Here is a 25,353-nt window from a genome sequence, read left to right on the forward strand (position 1 = left end):
AGTAGTGCAAATGAATCCTATGGACTGTCACTTCCAACCTCTGGGAAATCACATTTTTACTTATTCCTCTCATTAGCGATACCCAGAAGGAAAATCTTTCTTTATAACATGTTCTGGTGTGTCACTTTGACATCAGCAAGCTGATTTGCTCACAGACCTACCCAGCTCAGGTTGCAGGGGTCAAGGTCAGCAGCGAAGGATATGACCCTGGAGATCAGGCAGCATGCTTTGGTAGAAATTTCTAGGATTCCCCACCACCACCACCACCACCAGTGTACAGGTCTCTCTCCTAAGGATTTTTTTTTTTTTTTTTTTTTTTTTTTTTAAATCATCATTTTATTGAGATATATTCACATACCACGCAGTCATACAAAACAAATTGTACTTTCGATTGTTTACAGTACCATTACATAGTTGTACATTCATCACCTAAATCAATCCCTGACACCTTCATTAGCACACACACAAAAATAACAAGAATAATAATTAGAGTGAAAAAGAGCAATTGAAGTAAAAAAGAACACTGGGTGCCTTTGTCTGTTTGTTTCCTTCCCCTACTTTTCTACACATCCATCCATAAACTAGACAAAGTGGAGTTTGGTCCTTATGGCATTCCCAATCCCATTGTCACCCCTCATAAGCTACATTTTTATACAACTGTCTTCGAGATTCATGGGTTCTGGGTTGTAGTTTAATAGTTTCAGGTATCCACCACCAGCTACCCCAATTCTTTAGAACCTAAAAAAGGTTGTCTAAAGTGTGCGTAAGAGTGCCCACCAGAGTGATCTCTCGGCTCATTTTGGAATCTCTCTGCCACTGAAGCTTATTTCATTTCCTTTCACATCCCCCTTTTGGTCAAGAAGATGTTCTCCATCCCACGATGCCGGGTCTACATTCCTCCCCGGGAGTCATATTCCACGTTGCCAGGGAGATTCACTTCCCAGGGTGTCTGATCCCACGTAGGGGGGAGGGCAGTGATTTCACCTTTCAAGTTGGCTTAGCCAGAGAGAGAGGGCCACATCTGAGCAACAAAGAGGCATTCAGGAGGAGACTCTTAGGCACAAATACAGGGAGGCCTAGCCTCTCCTTTGCAGCAACCGTCTTCCCAAGGGTAAAACTTATGGTAGAGGGCTCAACCCATCAAACCACCAGTCCCCTATGTCTGTGGTCATGTTAGCAACCATGGAGGTGGGGTAGGCGAATACCCCTGCATTCTCCACAGGCTCCTCAAGGGGGCACTACATCTTTTTTTTTTTTCCCTTGTTTGTCTTTTTTCTTTTTTTTTTTTTTTTTTAACTTTCCCTTCTTTTTTAAATCAACTGTATGAAAAAAAAGTTAAAAAGAAAACAAACATACAATAAAAGAACATTTCAAAGAGACCATAACAAGGGAGTAAGAAAAAGACAACTAACCTAAGATAACTGCTTAACTTCCAACATGTTCCTACTTTACCCCAAGAAAGTTACGTAATATAGCAACATTTCAGTGAACTTGTTCCTACTACATCCATCAGAAATTAACAGACCATAGTCATTTCTGGGCATCCCCAGAACGTTAAATAGCTTATCTGTTCTTCTTGGATTATTGTTCCCCCTTCCTTAATTGCTCTCTACTGCTAGTTCCCCTACATTCTACATTATAAACCATTTGTTTTACATTTTTCAAAGTTCACATTAGTGGTAGCATATAATATTTCTCTTTTTGTGCCTGGCTTATTTCGCTCAGCATTATGTCTTCAAGGTTCATCCATGTTGTCATATGTTTCACCAGATCGTTCCTTCTTACTGCCGCGTAGTATTCCATCGTGTGTATATGCCACATTTTATTTATCCACTCATCTGTTGAAGGACATTTGGGTTGTTTCCATCTCTTGGCAATTGTGAATAATGCTGCTATGAACATTGGCGTGCAGATATCTGTTCGTGTCACTGCTTTCCGATCTTCCGGGTATATTCCAAGAAGTGCAATCGCTGGATCGAATGGTAGCTCTATATCTAGTTTTCTAAGGAACTGCCAGACTGACTTCCAGAGTGGCTGAACCATTATACAGTCCCACCAACAATGAATAAGAGTTCCAATTTCTCCACATCCCCTCCAGCATTTGTAGTTTCCTGTTTGTTTAATGGCAGCCATTCTAACCGGTGTTAGATGGTATCTCATTGTGGTCTTAATTTGCATCTCTCTAATAGCTAGTGAAGCTGAACATTTTTTCATGTGTTTCTTGGCCATTTGTATTTCCTCTTCAGAGAACTGTCTTTTCATATCTTTTGCCCATTTTATAATTGGGCTGTCTGTACTATTGTCATTGAGTTGTAGGATTTCTTTGTATATGCAAGATATCAGTCTTTTGTCAGATACATGGTTTCCAAAAATTTTTTCCCATTGAGTTGGCTGCCTCTTTACCTTTTTGAGAAATTCCTTTGAGGTGCAGAAACTTCTAAGCTTGAGGAGTTCCCATTTATCTATTTTCTCTTTTGTTGCTTGTGCTTTGGGTGTAAAGTCTAGGAAGTGGCCTCCTAATACAAGGTCTTGAAGATGTTTTCCTACATTATCTTCTAGGAGTTTTATGGTACTTTCTTTTATATTGAGATCTTTGGTCCATTTTGAGTTAATTTTTGTGTAGGGGGTGAGGTAGGGGTCCTCTTTCATTCTTTTGGATATGGATATCCAACTCTCCCAGCCCCAGTTGTTGAAAAGACCATTATGGCTCAGTTCGGTGACTTTGGGGGCCTTATCAAAGATCAGTCGGCCATAGATCTGAGGGTCTATCTCTGAATTCTCAATTCGATTCCATTGATCTATATGTCTATCTTTGTGCCAGTACCATGCTGTTTTGGCAACTGTGGCTTTATAATAAGCTTCAAAGTCAGGGAGTGTAAGTCCTCCCACTTCGTTTTTCTTTTTTAGAGTGTCTTTAGCAATTCGAGGCATCTTCCCTTTCCAAATAAATTTGATAACTAGCTTTTCCAAGTCTGCAAAGTAGGTTGTTGGAATTTTGATTGGGATTGCATTGAATCTGTAGATGAGTTTGGGTAGAATTGACATCTTAATGACATTTAGCCTTCCTATCCATGAACATGGAATATTTTTCCATCTTTTAAGGTCCCCTTCTATTTCTTTTAGTAGAGTTATGTAGTTTTCTTTGTATAGGTCTTTTACATCTTTGGTTAAGTTTATTCCTAGGTACTTGATTTTTTTAGTTGCTATTGAAAATGGTATCTTTTTCTTGAGTGTCTCTTCAGTTTGTTCATTTCTAGCATATAGAAACATTACTGACTTATGTGCATTAATCTTGTATCCCGCTACTTTGCTAAATTTGTTTATTAGCTCTAGTAGGTGTATCGTTGATTTCTCAGGGTTTTCTAGATATAAGATCATATCATCTGCAAACACTAAGGAGTTTTTAAAGATCATCCCCTTTAACTTTTATTATCCAGGTGTTATTCTACAAATGAGAAAACTGAGGCCAAGTAAAGTTAAAAAATCTGAAGGTTGGAAACAGAAGTTGACTTTGGGACCTTAAGAAACCTCTTAAAGCATTCTTCATCTCAGAGTCTCAGGTTAAATAAGAGAGGAAATATTTTTCTTACCACTGTTGCCTCCTGCTGTTGATTTTTTTAATGGGTAAAATAAATGTTTGCTAAAGTACCTTCACACCTATGCCGATGGTAGTTACGTATAGCAGGAAAGGTAGGTATAAAATGGAATGAATCAGCCAGGCAGCATGGTCTGTGGGTTGGCCCTGGGTGCTTTTTCAGAGCCCGAAGAAGGGAGATGTGGTCTCCAGCTGTTTTCTGATGAAAGCTGGTTCCATACCCATGCACGCACTGATGTCTGTGAAAGACATTTGTCTTTCGGGGTCTTCGTTAAAACTCTAGGTTTAAAGACAGCTCCTGGCAGGCAGGGACCAAGTCTTGTTTAAGCAGCTGAGTAATATAGAAGGGGGGATCCTTCATTCCCAAGCCCTTCCTGTGGGAGAGTCCCTCCATCTACCCCACCTGTAACCCCCAGATGGAAGACCCACTTTCCATGAGCTGGGTTTCAAGTATCTGCTATGGTGCCTACCCCAGCAGATGGAGCAGGGGAAGCTAGGTCCAAATCCATTTGTACAGCAGTTTCCTGGAGGGCAAATGGGCTTTCAGATGAATTTCTAAAAACCATATCTGAATTCTGATGGGAAGCGAAGACGTGCCTGAAGGAAAGTCTGGAACCATCCAGTAGCACCAGCCACACACCCACAATGCCCTGAAGAGAGAAGAAATGCTTTCTGATCTGAATCCAAGTCTTCTTAGAGCTTGAAGACCCCATGGGCTCCTGTAAATGTCAACATCTGGATGTGTGCATCGTTAATGCGGAACACATGGTCCCACTTTGGCAGCACGTGGAAGAACAGGCTGGATCTCCCTGGGTCTCACCCATCCTTCTCTTCCTTTTTCAGACATTACAGGTCATCTACCCCTACACCCCACAGAACGACGACGAGCTGGAGCTGGTCCCTGGGGACTTCATCTTCATGTCTCCCATGGAGCAGACCAGCACCAGCGAGGGCTGGATCTACGGCACATCCTTAACCACCGGCTGTTCTGGACTCCTGCCTGAGAATTACATCACCAAGGCTGACGAATGCAGCACCTGGATATTCCATGGGTAAGCAGACTCAAAGACCTTCACCTGCTGCTACGGCAGACATGCAGGAGGTGCAGGGATATGAACTTGATCCTGGACGCATGAGACAGCAGCAGTAGGAAATGGAGCCTGTGGGGAAGAAGGCTCTAGTGGTTCCAGAATTCCAAGACGCAGGCTGACTTGAGGCATGGGGAAGATGAGAGAGGGATTGCTCTGCTTCTCTCTGCCTGCACCCTTTGCGGTAACTGTCTGCCTGAGTTCCTGATCATAGACTAAACCATCTCTTCAGGCTGAAGTATGTCATCATTCTAGGGCTAATTCTTCATCGTTTAGGGCTTCTGTCCACCTTGTCTTGGGTTATTGCTCGAGATGGTCTGGCTCCCTAGAGCAGCTGGGTAAATTCCCGTGATGCTAACCAGATAGGTAGTGAAAGGATTTTCAAGGGTTAGAAGACCTAACTGTACCCCTGGCTTGCTAGGTGACCCTGAGCAAGTCCCCAGACTTGCCACACGAATACCTAGGAGACAGACTGTGTCTATGGCAATGGGCAGTTTTCAAAACCTAAATAGGGCATGTCACCCCAGCCTTCATTAGGAAGATAACTTTCCACCTAGGCCCTCACTACTGTCTTGCCCCCAGCCCATACTAGTTAGTCCCATTCTCGGTAGCTTGTGTTGAATGGCCAGCTTTGTCCTGATGGATAAAATAAGAACAAAAGGCACCTTCTCTTTCTCAATCCGAGAAGCTCAAAGCCAGCACTTCCCTGGTGCACGTGGGCATCTAGCCAGGGCGAACATGCTGGTTTGTTTTTCCTCCCTCTTGTTCTTGCCATGTGCCAACGTGGCTGTGAGCCGGAAGCCCTGAGCACCAGCTGCTTGGTGGCTAGCATTGTAATTATAGCCACAAAAGAGAAGCAGAGAGGGCTGACTTCAATGAGTCTTTTGCATGGAGGGGGGGAATAAAAGGAAGTTCCCCTCCCCTGGTTAACAATAAGCAGACAAACTGTTAACTCCAAAGATGGTAAAGAACATTCTTAATAACCACCTACCCAACAATCCATCCCCTTCTCTCCATCCCATCCCCCAGCTCATGAACATCCAGCATTTTGTGGCACAAGTTGGAAGGTCAACTCTGTCTCATGTTCCCCAACCATTTGCTTTTTCAGGAATGTTTCACGATGAGTTTCCAAAGCCATCATTTTATCCCTGTAGAAACAGGGAAAGCAAAATATACATTAATAAGCTGGGAGCTAAAAGATTGTCTGATGAAGCACAGTCCCCACATCTGTTTCTTGAAAGTAGGACTAGATGTGGGAGAAGAGTAAAGGGCCTTGTTCAGCCTTTTAAGATCACCCCATCTAAACCTATTCTTGCCTAAATTCTAGCTCAGGTGGAAGCACAAGTGATCCTCACTGACTTCAGCTGGCGGATCACAGGGAGGTCTGTGTGTCACCTCCTTGTTGTTTTGAGAAATGATTCATGATGTTATTTCCCTAGGAAACATGTCTGAAGTGAAACTCTCTGCTGCCATGGGCAACCGTGGTGAGGGTGGGGACAGACTAATACCAGTACATTTCAGGAGGCATTAGGAAGTAGGAATTGGGAATTTGGGCCTCGATGTCCAACAGTCTGGGATTCGAATCCTAACTCTCTCCCTTACTAGCTGTGTGACCTTAGCTTAGTTACCTAACCTTTCTGAGCCTCAGTTTGCTCATCTAAAAAATGGAGATAATAGTCACACTGACTTCATAGGAGTGTTTTGAAGACTGAGATGAGTGCTGAGCTTTACACGGGTCTGTGTCTTAGTTTGCCAGGGCTGGTATGACACATGCCACAAGCTGGGTGGCTCAAGCACCAGAAATACTCACAGTTTGGAGTCTAGAAGTCCAAAATTAAGGTATCTGTAGGCCTTGCCTTCTTTGAAATACATCACATTCTAATGGTGGCTTGCTGGCAATCTATCTGTGCCTCCGTCACGTGGAGCTCTGTCTCATTCTCTCTCCTCCTTGGCTGTGCGGTTTCTGTGTCCAAATTTTTCTCTGCTTGTAAAGACTTCTGCCATGCCAGGTTAAAGCCCGCCCTGATTCTGTTTGACTTCATCTTAGTAGGATCTTCAGAGATCCCGTTTACAAATGAGTTCACACCCACAGGACCAGGAGTTAAGGCTTGAACATGTCTTTGCTGGGGACATGATTCAATCCCCAACACTCAGTGCCAGGTATATAACAGCACTACACATAGAGTAACCATTAGCATTATGATTATTCCTTTTTCCTAGCTCTTGTTTTCCAGGCTTTCCATACGATGCTCTTCCAATTGAATGCTTCTTCCACAAAAGCAGTCCTATAGTGGAACAACTGGGCTTTCTTGTTTAACTCCCGAGGTAGAAATCTCTCAGGGAGGCAGAGTCCAGCTTACTGAGAAGGCCCAGATCTTCTCTTGTCCCTGACCAAAGAAAGACACCAGGAGGCAGAACCACGGGAGGATGTTCCCCAGGACCTGGCTGACTGGATGGGGAGCTGCAGAGGGGATTTGGGGAACACTAGAGGCTTGGGGTAAAGGACCCCTAATCCTCCTTCTTACCCTGGGCTTCTCAGTCCTCTAAGTTCCTCCAGAGGAAATATTTTCTCACCATCCTTCTTGGAATGTCTTACCTGGTTCTGTATCCCTAGATACTTGTCAGCTGGTGGAGCCCCACTGTGTCCCCTGGAGTGGGCTGGGTTGGCCCAGTCCTTGTGGGCTTACCCACAAGCCTGGTGTGCCCTAGGGAGGTGCCACCGTGCCCCAGTGCCTGGGACGCCAGGCTCAGCTCCTTCCCTGCATTATTCTCAATATAAAGCATCTGACTATTGCCTTATTGGAAGCAACAGCCCCAAACGGTCTCAGAGTGAATCAGTCCCTTTGATTACAGTGACAGTTAAGAATGAAAGGAGGCTGACATTCTCTTTGCCAAATGAACCGAAGGAGGGAGAAAAGGGATTCTCTATGTGTCTTCACAATTGTAATCAAGTAAAGGAATTAAGAGACATGTGCAAGCAGAATGTCGGGCAATTCCATATATCCAGACACCTTGGGCCCTGAAGATTTGAAGAAGCAGATGGTAAAACTGAATTTTCTTTAACTGTGTGATGGTAGGGAGGGTCTCTGTTTAAAATCAGGGACTGCGGCTGGTCTGTTAGACTGATCTACTAGGTAGAACACAAGGTTTCCTCAGGCTGCACACTGTTACTCCAGTTTTTGCATACAAGTCTCACCTGGCTCCCCGTCAGACATTAAAGCAACTTTGCCAAACTCTAGATTCCTGGGTCCCACCCCAGGCCTACTAAATCACGATCTGGGGGGGTGGGGCCTGGGCTTTTGTATTCTTTAAAGCTCCCTGGGGATTGTGATGTGCACAAGGGCTGAAATCACTTTTTTAGGGCATGAGGCTTCTGAGATTTTTGCTTGTAAGTAGGGCAAGTCTGTCATTTACAGTTGAAAATGGGAGACTGTTGAGAGTAAAAAAGGTGCTAAAATTATTAAAATCATTTTTGTATGGTCTTATAATAAAGCCAATGATTTATGATAAGGTCGACTGGCTTTATTAAATTGGTGAATATAAAATTAGTTCTTTTCAAAAATAAAATTCTCGTAATTACACTTTGTTAAATAATCCTGAACAGGTGCTAAACTGGACAGATTGCTGGGTCAACAGGCCCAAACCAGGACTACACTGGGCAAACTGGGATGTATGGGTACCCTTCATAGTGAAGAAGCGAGAAATCTAAAATCTAAATACTCCCTTTGGCGTGGCCCTGAGTTGCAGAAGGAGATGTTCTTTGGATTCGCCTAACAACCAAATTTAAATAGCCATATTTATTAGATAAAGCTTTTTGGAGGCCTTACTGTTTAAAATAATTTAAAACTGGCATGATTTGCCTGCAGGCCTTTCAGCAAGACCTCTTTTGGGCTTCTGAAGTTACAGTGTTATACTCAGAAATGAGTGTTCTTGGCTCACAGCTCTGCACATCTGCTGAGAATGGCCTCTTCCGAAATGATTCCAGAGGCATCATCTTGTTGGAAGCGTTATTGAGGTGGGGATAGAGTTCTGAGACTGAAGATGGAAGCATGGGGGATAACAGCCTTCAGGGAGTCCCAGGCACGGTGGAGACAGTAAAATTCCTGCCTCTCATTCTTAAATTCAGAGGAAGATTACCATGGAAAAGATTAAAGGCAATAGGAATTGTTTACTTCTTTTCAATCCGGAAAAATAGCTGAAAACAATGGTACATAATTGATACCTCATTATCCCCTTTGATTTGCCTTTGGTTCCAACTTTGCCTGTGGCTTTGTAACAAGCCACCAAGTCATTGGGCACCATCCCTGCCCAGAGGGGTGAATGCATCTGTAAGTAAGTGCAGAAATCTGTCCACTGATTTATTAATGCAAGGCTTCAGCACAAAACAAGATGTTCCTCCCAAGGAACGTGGAGCCCCCTGCCCAGATTTCCCAGCCGTTCTGCTGCCACTTCCTGCTAATTCCCACACTCCTGGTGAGCCAAAGGATGATGCGCTGATGACTCCTGGCCAAAGCAGTTACCATCTTCTTTATCTTCCTCTGCAGTTCTCATTCGATCTTAAATACATCGTCTTCCAACTCTCTCACGTTTGGTGATGGCATCTTGGAGAGGCGGCAGTATGAGGACCAGGGACTAGGGGAGACGACTCCCCTCACCATCATCTGCCAGCCCATGCAGGTGAGACTGAATGTTAGGGTCACACTCGCAACGCTAATCAGGATTCCCTGACTCCTATTGAAATAGCAGCATTGCCCCTCCTGCCCCCAAAGGTTCCCGAACTCTCGGGAAGATAGGACACAGGAATATAAGAGAGAGACAAAAATTCAAGGCTAAATTCACAAGGCTATCAGATATTTATGGAATGAATAGACACATTTGATTTCATTCTTAAGTGAACTGCCACTCTTCTGTCTCATGAGAAAATATAACAAAAATTTTTAAGATGTAATGCAAAATAAAAACAAAAATCAAGATATGAAGTTTTGCTAATGGATGGTGGTGATGATAGCACAATATTGTAAATATAATTAATAACACTGAACTGTACACACAAAAAGTAATTAAAATGGGAAATTATATGTATGTTACCAGAATAATTTTTTTAGAAATCAATATATGTAATACTATTCGGCAATAAAAAGAAATGAAGTACTAAGTAATGATACATGCTACAACATAGATAAACCTCAAAATCATTAAGCTAAGTAAAAGGAACCAGTCACAAAAGACCACTTGTCTAATTCCATTTATAAGAAACATCAGGAAAAGACAAATATAGAGAGACAGAAAGTAAATCAGTGATTGCCAGGAGCTGATGAAGAGAGACTACTGATGAGCTGGAGGTTTATTTTGATGGAAATGTTCTAAAAATAGAAGGTGATACTGGTGAAACAACTCTGTAAATATACTAAAAATCACTGAATTGTACACATTAAAAAAAATCAACATAACTGAGACTAATATGGGTTATGGGTTTTTGGGTGCTTGCTTTTAGAGGTCTAGACAGCTTTTTGAAAATCTGCAACTAAGTAATCCTGTTGCAGAGCCAATCTGTATTCTTGAGACCAAATAAAAGTAATTTAAATTAAAAAAAAAAAAAATTCAAGGCTAGGCAGGGTCAGATGAGTGATTCTGGCGATGACCCCTGGCATTTGTGAGGAAGGCAGTTCCACAGGGAGAGGAGGACATTTCATTTGTAATGTAGAATTAACACTCACAGTTGTATGTATTTCATAGGTTGTTGTGAAGATTATAGGAAATAAGAAGAGGAAGGTGTTTTGCACAGTTCCTGGCATATAGTGAGTGCTAGGTAGAAGTCAGCTTTTCCAAGGAAGGTTGGAGATGGGAGGAGTGGGTGGAGTCATTGGTGAACAGCATAGCCAAAGGCAAGTTGAAAGTCAAGTGTGTTGAGGATCAAGAGGGTAGACCACTTGGGCTGGAGCCCAGGGTTTGAATGAGGAATAACAGAAGAAGAGATGAGAAAGACCCTGTTGCCAGTACACACTAACCTTGTCAGGGCAACTGGAAGCAAGTGTAAAGTGCTGGCCAACATGCTCCTGCTAGCACCAAGGAAACTGGGGAGAGTTGGCTCTATCAGAAGGAAGGAATATAGAAAGAATAGTAAGGATCCACACAGCAGTTATAGAAACCGAGGCCATCTGGGACATGCTTGTGATGAGACTTGCCTATTTTAGCACCCAGAAGTAGCAACTGCCCTCCCCGAGCCATTTCTGGGCACGTCACTGTGTAGAAGTTCAGACATCTGTGCCCAAGCTGGGATTAGAATAGGCAACACAGGACCTCATTGTTGGAAGAGACCATGAGGACTCTAGTCAACCAAAGTCCTTGCTCCCTGAAGAAGGTGATGAAACATCCCTTTTGGGAAGGAAGCTGTACCACTAGAAAGCTATGTCTAAACTAATGGCTAGTGTTACCTCTGAGTGGTAACTAGAGGCCTCCATGTTCCACCGATCAGCCAAATGGTCTTCCTACTAGCCAAACGTCAGCAACAACAATGACAACATTTTATAGCCCAACATCTTTTTTTTTAAATTCAGTTTCATTGAGATATATTCACATACCATACAGTTATCCATGATGTACAATCAGCTGTTCACAGTACCATCATATAGTTGTACATTCATCACCCCAATCTATTTTTGAACATTTTCCTTATACCAGAAAGAATCAGAATAAGAATAAAAAATAAAAATAAAAAAGAACATCCAAACCATCCCCCTCCCCATCCCACCCTATTTTTCATTTAGTTTTTGTCCCCACTTTTCTACTTATCCATCCATACACTGGATAAAGGGAGTGTGATCCCCAAGGTTTTCACAATCACACTGTCACCCCTTGTAAGCTACATTGTCATACAATTGTCTTCAAGAGTCAAAGCTACTGGGTTGGAGTTTGGTAGTTTCAACTATTTACTTCTAGCTATTTCAATACATTAAAACCTAAAATGTGTTATCTATATAGTGCATAACAATGCCCACCAGAGTGACCTCTCGAATCCATTTGAAATCTCTCAGCCACTGAAACTTAATTTTGTTTCATTTTGCATCCCCCTTTTGGTCAAGAAGATGTTCTCTATTCCACAATGCCGAGTCCAGATTCTTCCCCGGGAGTCATATCCTACCTTGCCAGGGAGATTTACATCTCTGGGAGTCAGGTCCCACGTAGTGGGGAGGACAGTGATTTCACCTGCCAAATTGGCTTAGCTAGATAGAGAGGGCCACATCTGAGCAACAAAGAGGCACTCAGGGGGAGATCCTTAGGCACAATTACAAGCAGGTTTAGCCTCTCCTTTGCAGTAACAAGCTTCCTAGGGGCAAGCCCCAAGACAGAGGGCTCAGCATACCAAACCACCAGTCCCCCATATTTGTGAGAACATCAGCAGTGATCCAGTGAGGAAGTCCAATACCTCCGGATTTTCCCCCAGCTCCTCAGGGGGCTCTGAATATATATTTTTATTCTCCACCCAAATTACTTTGGGATGTGTTGCTATTTCACTCTAACCTGTAGAGACCTACCATATCTCACTTCCTATTCAATTTTCCATGTAATTGTGGTGTTTGAACAAACTGACTGTAGAAGTTATATTTAGAAAATATAGATCCTACACCAAACAAACATCTCTTCCCTTTAGCCCAATGTCTTTTTTTTTTTAATCATCATTTTATTGAGATATATTCACATACCATGCAGACATACAAAACAAATCGTACTTTCGATTGTTTACAGTACCATTACATAGTTGTACATTCATCACCTAAATCAATCCCTGATACCTTCATTAGCACACACACAAAAATAACAAGAATAATAATTAGAGTGAAAAAGAGCAATTGAAGTAAAAAAGAACACTGGGAACCTTTGTCTGTTTGTTTCCTTCCCCTACTTTTCTACACATCCATCCATAAACTAGACAAAGTGGAGTTTGGTCCTTATGGCTTTCCCAATCCCATTGTCACCCCTCATAAGCTACATTTTTATACAACTGTCTTCGAGATTCATGGGTTCTGGGTTGTAGTTTGATAGTTCCAGGTATCCACCACCAGCTACCCCAATTCTTTAGAACCTAAAAAGTAGCCCAATGTCTTTTGCAAAACACCTACAGTCATCATCTCATATGAGCCTCAAAATAACTTGTGAGGTCTATGGGGTGAGTCTTACTATCCCCATTTTACAGAAAGGCCAACCTAAATCCCAGGTAGTTAAAGGGCTTATCCAAGTCACACACTGGCAGAACTTTTGCTAGACCTCCACTCCCCTGGCACCTGGCTCCTGGCTCCAGGGTATGTCTGCTTTGCCATGTGTTTCCCCATTAATGGATTTTGTCTCTCTGCAGCCTCTGAGAGTCAACAGCCAGCCTGGCCCTCAAAAGCGACGCCTCTTTGTCTGTCGGCATGGTGAGAGGATGGATGTGGTATTTGGGAAGTACTGGCTATCCCAGTGCTTTGATGCCAAAGGTGAGTTGTTGTTTGGCCTGCTCAGCATTGGTATAGTGATCGTGGCTCCTAGGGGACACAGTCAAACTGCATTTTTCTAGATAGAGTCATGCATGGTTCAGTGTACTATACAAAATGCTTGTAATCTATCACAACATAAATCCTTACTGACTGTCTTGAGTATTAGGGAAGGACCAAACAAGCTTTCTCATCCCCAATTTATAAACTGAGACACCAGGGTCCAAAGAAGGTAGATATCTTGCACACGGTCATATGGCCAAGTCAGATGCAGAGACACGTGTCCCGATTGCATGGCTGGCGTCTGCGCCATTAAATCACCTTGGCTCCATTTTGGTTCTGTTTTCCTTGGAGTGGCATCTTGCTATCCGAGAACGCCTCCTGCTTTAGAGTATCTGGTTGTTGCCTCCTCTTAAAACTATCTTTTGTCACTTTTGTCAGCAGAATGAAAGAGTGGATTCCAAATCACTCTACCCAAGAAAAGTGTCAGCCTTGATATTTTCCATAAGCCCCAGAGAGCCCAATTTAGTCTCCTTGGCCAAGAGGCAAGAGGAGTCCTAAGAAAATGAGAAACTCATGTAGCTTTTGTCTAACCTTTTTTTCCAGGTCGCTACATACGCACCAACCTGAACATGCCTCATAGCTTACCTCAGCGGAGCGGGGGCTTCCGGGATTACGAGAAAGATGCCCCAATCACTGTGTTTGGGTGTATGCAAGCAAGGCTCGTGGGTAAATGTCCTGGAGTGATTGCACAGTCTTTCCTGGCTACTTCTTCAAAAGCGTGGTTCCAGCAGGGATGCCAGAACACTTCTTAGGGTTTCTATAATTTTTCTATAAGTCATATATTCCCCAATTTGAAAGAGATTTGTTACAAAACTACTGAGTTTGGGACACTGTGCTTGGCACTGGGATGGTTTACCAAAGAGAATAAAATATCAACCCTACTGAAGAGTTTCTGATCCAGGGCTGGGAAACGTCAGACTTGGTTTACATCAGTGGGGTAGCAGGCTGGTCAGCCTTCTGGTTCGAGACAGCAGCATCTGCTGACACAGCCATAAGAAGAGGGCAAGGATGGGTGAGGAGAGAGACCATGGAATTGCTGAATTTATAGAGGCCAATTGACACTTTGAAGCTTCTCCATTCTAAATAGACCTATTCCATACCTGCCATGCAGAGACAGCAGTCTTGTCCCTTTCAGTCATTTAACAAATCTTTACCGATCAAGACTTATTTTGTGCAAGGTACTGTGCTAGGTGTTGGAGAAGCATTCCACCTTCAGGGAGACAAATAAATAAATGGATAAGTATCATACAATACAGTATACTCAATAATAGAGCCATGTACAGGGTATTATGGGAGAAGAATAAAGTCATAGAAGAGAGGTCAACTGAGACTGAAGTAGAAGACGGCTGAGCAAAGAAGGAACAGGAGGGAGGGATGGTATCCTCGGTGGGAAGGGCAACAGAAACCAAGTCATAGAAGTGAGAAATAGCATAAAGAGCCTGGGGGGAAAGAGTCTTTCCTGCATCTAGAGCATGAACTGTGAGGCAGGGCTGGAGACAAGATTGGAAAGATCATTAAAGACAAGTTCACAGAAGACCTGTCCACCATATTAAGGTGTTTGGACTTTATCCAGTAAGAAGGGACGTGAATTCCACGAGAAAAGTGTTAAAGTAACAGACTTAGGGAGTTACCTCTGGTATCTAAGAACATGATGAGCTGAAGATTTTTGTTTAGCCCAGAATAAAATTAACACAAGAATAAAATTAACACAAGCTAAACCCACTCACCTTACCACAAAGCTGAAGTCAGGACATTATCCTGCTGCTAAGTCCCATGTAGATGGACATTTGATTGCTTGTTAGCACCAGAGAGAAGGAAAGACAGAGACAAGAAGGGCCTGTTGCTTGGCCTGTTTCATGAAAACTGATCAGGGGATTTGTGGGAAACTAGATGAAACCACCCACCCCGTGTGAAACCCCGTCTGGGAAGGAGCTTTGCAGGTTCTGCCTGGAACCTCCTCCCATGCTGAGTCTGCACTGAGGCTGGGTAACTCCTCAGATTCATCCTTCTTTGGGTTTTCTCTGTAGGTGAGGCCTTATTAGAGAGTAACACCCTTATTGATCACGTCTACTGCTCCCCATCGCTGCGCTGCGTTCAGACTGCACACAACATCCTGAAAGGTAAGATGCTCAGCTCTTGATAAAGGTCAACCTGTCCATCCCTCTGTCTCTAGGCAGCCCTCTACCTAAGTTATGCCAGAGTCATGGGAGAACAGCTTTGAATCTGGAATTCTTCAGCAATGATGCTTTTCAGAAGACATCTTTGTGAAGTCCCAACATCATATGCTGGCAGATAAAAGGGAGTAGTGGTACACATACTATTTTTTTCTTGAAAATTTAAAACTGTCTTGGATAAGTTGTTGTTGTATCTGGTGACAGTTAGCTTACATATTTTTTGTTTTTTCCCACTTAAACAGCTAAATAGTTTTTTCCGACTCTGCTGTTTGCCTCTTGTTTGCAGTGACAATGCTCCTAGGTGTCTGCAAACCTTAACCGTCTTTGTTTCTTTAGTTAATTGGAAAGACTTGAAAAACACCATTAGTATAAAGATACTCAGCTTTCACCCTACAGTCTGCGGAAATTTGAGTTACAGAGATCTCCATTCTCATTTCACTGGAGGGGAAACTGGGAGAAGCGGAGTTGTACTGTTTACTTTTACCAAAGAAACTAATGAGCCAGAAATAGACTAGCCAACAAATATATTTAAGCCATATTTGAGTCTTGATTCTTTAAGTTTAAATAAATCTCCTCACTACCATAAAGCATTTTTATGTATTAAATTTGCACAGAAAAATTGGGCTAAATGCAACATAAAGAATGAAACAGGAAAAATTCCTACTCTGAGAGTAGTTACAGTTTAATGAAACACAGGACTTGTGCAGTAGCACTTGTATAGATTCAATATTGGATTTTCTGGTAGGGAAAATTAGTAGATTCTATACTGGTAAAATACAATATAAGTTGTCGTAGAGTAGTGGGTGCAAAGTGGGTTTCTGAAGTTTCTTAGACAGTCATGGAACATAATATAGAAAGAGGAATTATGATAATCATAGAATTGAATAAATTATATGGTTAACAACTTGTGTTTTTTTTCCCCTTAATTAGTGTACATCCTAGTGGTGTGGCTGGAGCTGTAAATTCATGTGTTTGTAACGCACTCAAAGATTAAAAATCTCATCCCAAACCCACACACATCCACATTCCTTTAGCTGTGGCTATTATCTGGTAGGAAACAGAATAGCAGATTTATCAGACTTTTGGCAACAATTTGGCATATGATTTATTTCTCCACTGAAAGCACAGTAGAATTTCCTTCAGATTCATCTTTTTTTTGTTTGTTTGTTTTACCTCTTAGGTTTACAACAAGAAAATCTCTTGAAGATCCGTGTGGAGCCTGGCTTATTCGAGTGGACAAAATGGGTTGCTGGGAACACGTTGCCTGCCTGGATCCCTCCGTCAGAGTTGGCTGCAGCCAGCCTGAGTGTGGATACAACCTACAGGTAACCCTGTGAGACTGCTCCTTCCCTGGGTCCAGTGTGGAAGGGCCTCCTGCACTGGCACAAGGCCCAGGCTAATTGAGAGGAAGGGTCAGACTATCCCTCAGGCAGCTGCCTATTTTGGTGGAAACCAGTGCTTTGAGAAACCAAAACTGGAGGACAGCCAGCATTTCCTTGGATCTAGCATTTGTGGATAAATGGATTATATTTTCCCCTATTGAATTTTCCTGACTTGATTATATCCATTTCCATGTAATAATAAAGCCACTTTGCATTCCAGGAACACGCACCAGCTAATGATAATGCAATCCCAAAATTTGTTGGAAGATAAGGGGGATGAGAACGTCTTGCCTTAGACAGCTACTTTTAATTTTTCAAAGCATTCTTTATTCTCTTTCTTATCTTCATTTCCTTATAGCCACAACCCCAGGATGTAGGCAAGCTACTTTTATATGGGAGAGTGACAATAATAATAACTAACCTTTATTGAGCATTTTCTGTGTGTCGAACGCTGTTTTTTTTTTATAATCTTCTAATCCCTATTCTTTTGCTTTTTCTATTAGCCAGACTATCTTCTCTGTTGATTGCCCACAGGTGAATTATCTACATGTATACAATTAAGAATCAGCCCATAATTAATAATATGGTTAGATTAACTATGAATATACACCCAGGAATTGGTAAAATGCCTTTGAAGTAGGACAAATATACACAACCACTATAAAGGGCAATTATATTCATAATTATCAGGGCAGAATTTGGAGCCAGTGATCAATATGAGCAGAACTTTCCCCCTTGTGACATCTCTTGACTTTCACTTCAAATACCCACCCAAATAAACGAAGTGCTTTGAGTGTCTGGCCAAGGTAGAAAAGAATGTCTTTTTTCCGTGCTCATTTTTCTTCTCTGCAAATAAGACCTCACATAACCACATTAGCTAAAGTCTAGTACTTCCTCTTGCTTTAAGGAATTAGCATGTCTTGAAAATCAAATCAAATCAATACATCAATTAATCATATCCCCTACTAATACCCTCCACATTTTGTTCTACTGTTCCTCTGTTCTTTGGAGGGAAACAGCAAGAATTTGTTGTTTCCTGCCAAGAGCATTCATCTGTCTGGCTTGGAAAGAGGGTGAGTTGCTGCTAGCTTGGGTGAAAGGACTTTCTTCAGTCATGGCCACCCCTCCCAGGCCAGCTTGGGCCAACTGTGTCTTCATCTTCCCCCTTAAGTTCACTCTAGCTGATGTATGGCAGTCTCCAGAATTATTCTATCTGTGCTGTTAAATGCACAGGCAGATGCACCCCTTTAGCACACACGCATACACCCTGCACACAGACACCCTCCTCCCACCCCCATCAGTGGTACAAACAGAAGGACAAAGGGACATGCTCCTGATTGCAGATTTTCTTTTCCTCTTCATCAAATCAAAATTCAATTCAACCATCTCATGTGCTGGGTGGGGAGAGAGATTCAGCCTTTAATTCTATAAATCAATTGTGAGAGCGAACATTACAGCATGTGTGAGACACAGCCCCTAGAGTTAAATTCCCTCGGGAATTAATTACACCAGATGAACAGGCCTTTGGAAACAAGCAAGTGATGCCCAAATGATTGAGAAACATGTTGACGGGCATAGGGGCAAGGACAGGGGCAGGCAAGCTCTGCTCAAAGAGTCCCCTTGCAACAGAGCAACAGGGCTACAGAGGCATGGGGTTGGGAGCGAGTTAGGGTAACTACCAGGCTGGTGATTGATATCCAAGCCTCACCCACAAGCAGCAGAACCCACCTAGGGGCTGGGAGTAGAAAGCAGTAGACAGAAGAAAGGCAAACATGAAATGCACACCAATTGGAAGGACCTTCAAAACAGGGCCCTGACGGGGTGGTTGGGCAACGGGGAGGGCACGGATCTGGAGTGCTAGGCAAGGCAACAAGTCTAACTTTGGCATGGGGCTCAACGCAGAGGCATGCCCTACAGCCTGGACCATGTCCAGGAGGATGCTGTACCAGGGATGCCACTTGAGAACCCAGGATGCTAGGTTGCAGGTCTAGCTGGTGGCTGGAAGCTCACCTGACTCCAAGAACGATACAAGGGCCTTCAGCTGGGCTGGAAGCGTGACACATCCTGCTGATGGGGGTGAGGAAGCTTTGACTGTGTCCCATTCCCATCAGGACTGGTTCAGACACTGGGCCATTCATGGAGTCAAATCAAGGAAGCCATGGACAAGAATGAGCCAGGAGGAACTGGATCTCAGCAGCTACTCTGCTCTTTGCTTATACAAATCCCACACATTACCACGAGGTCTCATCCTAAAATGACTCCCTGGGCTATTATACTAAGTGGCCTTTTGCCAGTCTGTGTGGAGACCAGGTGCTGTTAAGTGGTAATGGAACTGGGGTTGGGGGGGGAGGGGGGAGGCAGGAATGGGAAAGAAGAGGGAGGGAGAGAGTTTGCTCCAGAACAACAAGATACAGCCCCAAAAGAGGAAATTCGGGTCATTACCTACACCCCAGGATGCTGTGAGATTCCAAAGGTTGTTTCCTAGGAGAAACTTGCTTTCTGAGAGACTGTTACTTAGGCAAAGGCACATTTCCTTTAAATAGAGCGACAGCCTTCCACTCTGGGCAGTAAGCCCAAGTGCGGGGAAGGGTAGCCTTGAGGAGACACCAGCAGAAGCCACAAAGGCAACGATCTCAGACAGATTCAAATTCGGACTCTGAATGTTACTGACTTGGGGGTTGTAGGCCAGGCGCCCAGAACCTCCCTGCACCTGTTTTGTCATCCATAAAATCAGGCTTCAGAAAAAGGTGGCTGTGAGGATGACATGGAAAAAAAAATCCAAGTAGAGCGCTTTGCACAGAGGCCGACACCTGGGAACCCCACAGTAACTGTCTTTAGTAGTAGCAGTAGTAGTGGTGGTTGCTGTTGTTGTTGTAGTAATAATAATAATAGTCATGTATTCTGACCAAGACGCCATTGAGGTCATGCTTTTGAGAACCGATCAGCACCTCTACCATGTACTAAATACCTAGCAATGAAAGGCAAAATATGAAAAGACAGCATTTAAATGACATTGCTGTACTCAAAACCAAGATGAACATTTCACAGACTAGAAACCAAACAAATTCTAAATAGTAAAGTGCGTCGGAAGCAGGCAGAGGCAGGGCCAGTGGGCAGAGGTGATGAGGGGGTCAAGACGTTCAGGGTCAGCAGGACTGGAAGACACTGCTTCATGCATCCTCCTTAAGCCTTTGTACATCGTGTCATGATTATGGTTTACGTGGTAGCTTATCCCCATTCCCACCCACACACGTACACCGAGAACTCCTCAAGCACAGAAATTGTGTTTTCGTCATCTTTATGATGTCCCCTGGGCTTCTCGGAGTGTCAGGTGTACTGTCTGCATTCAAAAGAAGCAAGAAAGAAAAGGAAAAGATTGGAGAAGGATCATAATTTCATAGATCCAGTGGGCATAACATCTGCTTCTATGCAGACATCCTTACAGCCTGTCACATGAGAGGCTGCCGAACAGAGGCTTGGGAAATCTCTGGAAATCTAAATAGCTAAAGACATCTATTCTCTGCTTTGCCTCCTGTTAGCAATGTCACCTAAGACGAATCTAAGCTGTGTGAGCTGGGCTTGATAATAACTCCTGGTCGGTAAAAGGGTTCCATCTGCTTGCATGAGACCCTATGGGTGAAAAGACTGCCCCCACAGCCCTTAAATCTGTACATTTCAACCCCACGTCTGTGTAATGGAAATATTTTTCCCTCCACCTCCCTCCTTTCTAGGGAAATGGATACAAAGAAACACGGGAACTTTAGAAAGGTCTTGAAATAAAGGCTTAGGATAATATCAATTACTTTGTCTCAGGATCGAAATTTTTTTTTTTTTAATCTTTGTTTTTTTTTTCATTACAGACCTCACATTCCAGTCAGCAAATTAGTGGTTTCAGAATCCTATGACACTTACATCAGTAGAAGTTTCCAAGTAACAAAAGAAATAATAAGTGAATGTAAAAGTAAAGGTAGGTGGTCTTATTTTGGACTCCATATTTGAATATGTAATAATTTCTCCATTGTTAACAGGCTGTTCAAGGTGTTTCAGCTTGCTTTGGCAGAATCACTTAGAAGGAAAGAAAAATATTTTCAGACTGTCTTGTAGATACTCTCATGTTAAATTTTTAATACTCCTTGAGTACATAAAATGGCAGATACTTTCATGGAAATATACCAGATTTAGTTATGACGTGATATTAAATAACTTGGAATTCTGCATTACAATTATTTATCTTGCACGATATGGAGGGGAGGCATTTCTTAATTACAGTTTCCAGAAGTTCTCTGGCATAACACTGCTTTGCCTATCCTTTGATACAGGAACATGGCCACCAACATACAGAACCACCAGCACAAACACACAGATCTTCACCACCACCATCATGCAAGAACAATGTTCTATGGGGCTCAAATATTTGTGCTATTGAATTTTCTAAACATTGAACTCAAATATGAAATGACATGTAGGATGGTTCATTATAGACTTTTAAATGGAAAAGGCAGATTACACAAGAGAATGCACATTAACTTATTTTTTAGTTAAAATCATTGTATTATTGGAACAAAGCACTGGAATTATATCTACCAAAACGTTGAATGATTCCCCTTCCTGCTGTCACTCATGCATAAGCCACTGATTTCATCTCCCATGCTCCCTACCATCGAGATACACAACAGGTTGTATCAACCAGAAAATCTCAAATGCTCACAATTCTATACAATATTTCAAACTGTATTAGAAAGAGTAGCCCAAGGGAACCCTGTGGAGATGGCAGTTCTGTGTCTTGATTGTGCTGGTGGTTACACAGAGCTACACGTGTAATAGAATTGCATCAAATTATATACCCGCATACACACAAAGGAGTGTTTGCAAAACTGGTGAGATCTGAATGAGCTCTATGGAGTGGACCAATGTCCATTTCCAGCTTTGGACAGGGTTCCATAGTTATGCAGGATGTCACCATTGGGAGAGGCTGGGCAAAGAAGGGTGCACAGGACCTCCCTGTAGAAGAATTTTCTTTCTTTTTTTGCAACCTCCCACGAATCTCTAATTATTGTAAGATGAACAGTATTTATTTTTGTTTTTAATGATATTAGGCTGCCTTAACAACACAAAGCATTTTCAAAATAGTTGCTTGGCCAAACCGTCTCCTTCTTGAACACGTTTGTTTCTTCCTGGAACACTTGCTTCCACTATTTACAAAATTTACATATTTCTTTCTAGAAACTGTTTTCACAGTCCTTGCTTTTTCACCCAGGAAATAACATCCTGATTGTGGCCCATGCATCTTCCCTGGAAGCATGTACATGCCAGCTTCAGGGACTGTCACCTCAGAACTCCAAGGACTTTGTACAAATGGTCCGAAAGGTAATTCCTACTTGCATTTAAGGGGTTGTGGTGCCTGGTGATTTTATAACGGTTCAGTGTCTGGCTGATGGGACACTTCTTGAAAGCCTGTGTTTGAGCTGAGCTGGGAAAAGTCAATTTATTGATTCATTCAAGCGATCTGTTGAGTGATACTCCGAGCAAGGCAGTTTATTAGGCCACACGTAAGAGGAAAAGATGTGTTAGAGCCAGTTCTAGCATCTAAGAGATAAAATTTAGGAAGTAGCTGAGGATTATAGGCAAATTGTCTGAATTTCCCTGAGCAAGTCTGGGTTGGATCAAAAGGAGTGAGTGGGCCAAAGCGTAGCATCAGAGAGCTCCGCAGACAGGACAAAGGAAGCAGTGATTTAAAACGATTGGACCGGAAGGCAAACCCAGGAATAAGGCAATGAGACAGAAAACCCACAAGACTGATGCATCTGGATTACTCTTTCCCATGCCTGTGGAAGAGGTTTTCCGGTCAGCTGTCCTCCCACACACTCCCCCAAGGCCCAGTTAGCATCTTCCTGCCTCTGCCCCCAGAAAACCTGGTTCAAACCCAACTGCAATTCTTTTCTCATTTTCTTCAGACTTGTTTATGCACCTGTCCTTCCCAATAGTCTGAAAGCTTCTTGAGGGCAGAGATTTTTGTGTTGCTTATGAATGCAGCCCTGGGACCTCACAAAGCACACACATTGAAAAACGTTAGTTCTGAAATGCCACCACTATGGACATTAGGAAGGCTCGGCTTCCACTTTGCATGTTAGCAGATACACATGCAAAAAAGGATAACTAAGCAAGAGAGAATCAGTTTATTTTTTTGTCCAAGTACAATTTCAAAAATGTTTAAACTGCATTTTTAACTTGAATGGTAATTAAGAATTAACTCCTGGAACCTTAGCTTTCTATGTTATTGTCCACGTTTCATCCAACCTGTTAAGAAGGAATCTGTAAGCAGTTATTGAATTGCATGAGGGGAGCTTCCCATTGAATAGATCCTCTGATGAATCCTCTTGCAGTGTAAATACTTATCCTTTTCATTTATCAGTTTCATCAATTTCATTTTCTTTACTGGTTTTTGGCCAGGAGGCATTTTCACAAAGCCCCCTATTTGTTCCTTGGTGTTACTCTCTAAGGCCACCTGTATGTCTCTAGATCTGGGTAAAAGTTCAAGCATTTAACTTCTCTCCTCTATTTTCCCTCTCTTTACTCCCTTGGCCTCAGATCCCATACTTGGGGTTTTGTTCCTGTGAAGAGCTAGGAGAAACTGGAATATGGCAGCTGACAGATCCACCCATCCTTCCTCTCACCCATGGCCCAACTGGAGGCTTCAACTGGAGAGAGACCTTGCTACAAGAATAAACCACACACGTGGTGGAGAAGAAAAGGCCTTTGGAAAGCCAGTTGCAGACGTGTCTTTTTTTGTGTGCTTAGTAATAGTGGAAAAATCCACGCCACATTCTAAGCAGACAGCTCAGAATAATTTAGCATATTTCCTTTCATGCTTAAAGTTCGTATGATGAGACCGTGTGAATGAAAGAAAGACATGATTCAGGGATAAAATGCATTTTCTCTGGACTCTTGTGTAGCTAACTAGGCTTTGGAGAATTTTCTTCTTAAATCGGGGCACCTCCTGCAGCAGAGGATGTTTTCTCCCTCCTGGCAATGGATGGATAAGGAGCCTCGCTCTTCCCAAGGGAGCTTCCAGTCCTCTTTTAAGGAAGGCTGCAAAAGGAAAGAGGATGCCCTATTCCAGCCGTGGGACACTGAGCTGCCATTTGGGGGAAGGGGTTTTCTTTCTCACCCCACTTTCTGAGGAATCCTTTCAAAGTTACTAGAACATACGCCCATGCAGAGAGTTATTCTTAGATTACATATCAAATTCTACCCTCCCTCTTACCCATACACCGGTGTTGCTGGCTCAAGACCCCTGCCTGAGGACTTTAAATATTCACCCTGTTTCCGCCACATTTCCTTTAGAGTGTCTGGTCCTTCTTGCCACCACCTTTCTCCCTTGCTTCTATCTGAGAAATGGGGAGATGAAGAATTGCTCTCCAAAGCACTTTTGGATACTCAGGAGGAAGATAAGATAAATGTGTGAGGTTTTCAATTATAGGCGCAAAGAATTTGCAAAATATAAAGTGATTTGGAACTGTCCATTTTGCAGCCTAATGAGTGGCAGGCAGCATGTCCAAATCACCATGGTTTGCTTGTCTTTGTGCCAAAAGCCTAGACTGTCTTAATTAGTTAGGGATGTCAACATTTGAAGGGATGGGGCTAGATACATTATTCGGGTCAGGAAAGCAGTTCTTTCTGTGCAATATGTGCATCTTTACACACCAAGAGTCAGGCTGTTGTACCTTCACAGTCCACGTCAAACACACAGGACAGCCACAGACTGAAGTCAGGGAACTACTTTAAATGATGACAGGCACGACCGCACTGCCTACCTGTGCTGTCGTCATCGTTTTTTGTCTATGGCAATTTAAAATATGTAGGTAGGGCTACTTAAGGAAAGTTAGGAGTGCCGCATCATGTGGTTTCTCATCATACGTGCTTCCTGAGTTTAGAGGGAGTTTATTTAAAAGAAAAATAAATGACAATCAAACCAAAAGCATCAGTTATCCATGTTTATTTAATCGTGTGATTAGTTTACCGGTGACTGCTGCAAATTTGTACACAATGGCTTTGTATGGAGTAGGTCCCTCCATAGCATCTGTGTGCCAAGTGAAATCCCAGCCATTTCAAGGGAAGATTAGTTAGTGTGAAACAACCCTATACACGTTGTGGCATTTGAGTAAGTTTCAAGACCCAGATGCATAAAACATATGGTGTATAAAAATAGGTCGATGCTGCTATTTGAAACTGGAATCTGATGGCCCCCGGAAGGAGGAAGCAAAAGGATGACAGCTATGCCTCTTAATCAGCGAAAGAATCGTAGTTCTGCTCTTTAAAATAACTTGGGGAAATGTCATTAATTTTTTTTATTTCTTCTGGCATTGCCCAAACAGTGATCAACTTCTTGGCATAGAAATAACCAAATATTTTAACATTGACATAAATATTTTAATGTTAAGGTGTCTGGGAGGTGGGGGCAGACACTCCCATTAAAGGTTTTATGAGAAAAGTTACATCCCAGGTAATGTAATGTCACAACCATTCACTCTTACGGTATTTGTAACAAAGTAAATTCACCATTTATACAGATCTACAATG

At 42.6% G+C, this 25,353-nt stretch overlaps 1 protein-coding gene across 2 annotated transcripts in view; it reads left to right on the forward strand.

Moving 5' to 3' along the window:
• UBASH3B (ubiquitin associated and SH3 domain containing B) overlaps positions 1–25,268 on the forward strand; it is a 135,398-nt gene extending 110,130 nt beyond the window's left edge. The window contains exons 6-14 of one of the 2 annotated variants that reach the window (XM_037841762.1): positions 4,439–4,647; positions 9,228–9,360; positions 13,037–13,157; positions 13,761–13,883; positions 15,245–15,337; positions 16,572–16,716; positions 20,634–20,740; positions 22,031–22,140; positions 23,362–23,499. In XM_037841762.1, the coding sequence (XP_037697690.1) occupies positions 4,439–4,647; positions 9,228–9,360; positions 13,037–13,157; positions 13,761–13,883; positions 15,245–15,337; positions 16,572–16,716; positions 20,634–20,740; positions 22,031–22,140; positions 23,362–23,499 (1,179 nt within the window). Of the gene's footprint in view, positions 1–4,438; positions 4,648–9,227; positions 9,361–13,036; positions 13,158–13,760; positions 13,884–15,244; positions 15,338–16,571; positions 16,717–20,633; positions 20,741–22,030; positions 22,141–23,361 lie in introns of both variants that reach the window. The other variant, XM_037841761.1, reaches the window with a different exon arrangement.
• The last annotated feature ends 85 nt before the right edge of the window (positions 25,269–25,353 follow it).

This window comes from Choloepus didactylus, chromosome 6, assembly GCF_015220235.1.
Source record: "Choloepus didactylus isolate mChoDid1 chromosome 6, mChoDid1.pri, whole genome shotgun sequence".
Taxonomy (NCBI): domain Eukaryota; kingdom Metazoa; phylum Chordata; class Mammalia; order Pilosa; family Megalonychidae; genus Choloepus; species Choloepus didactylus.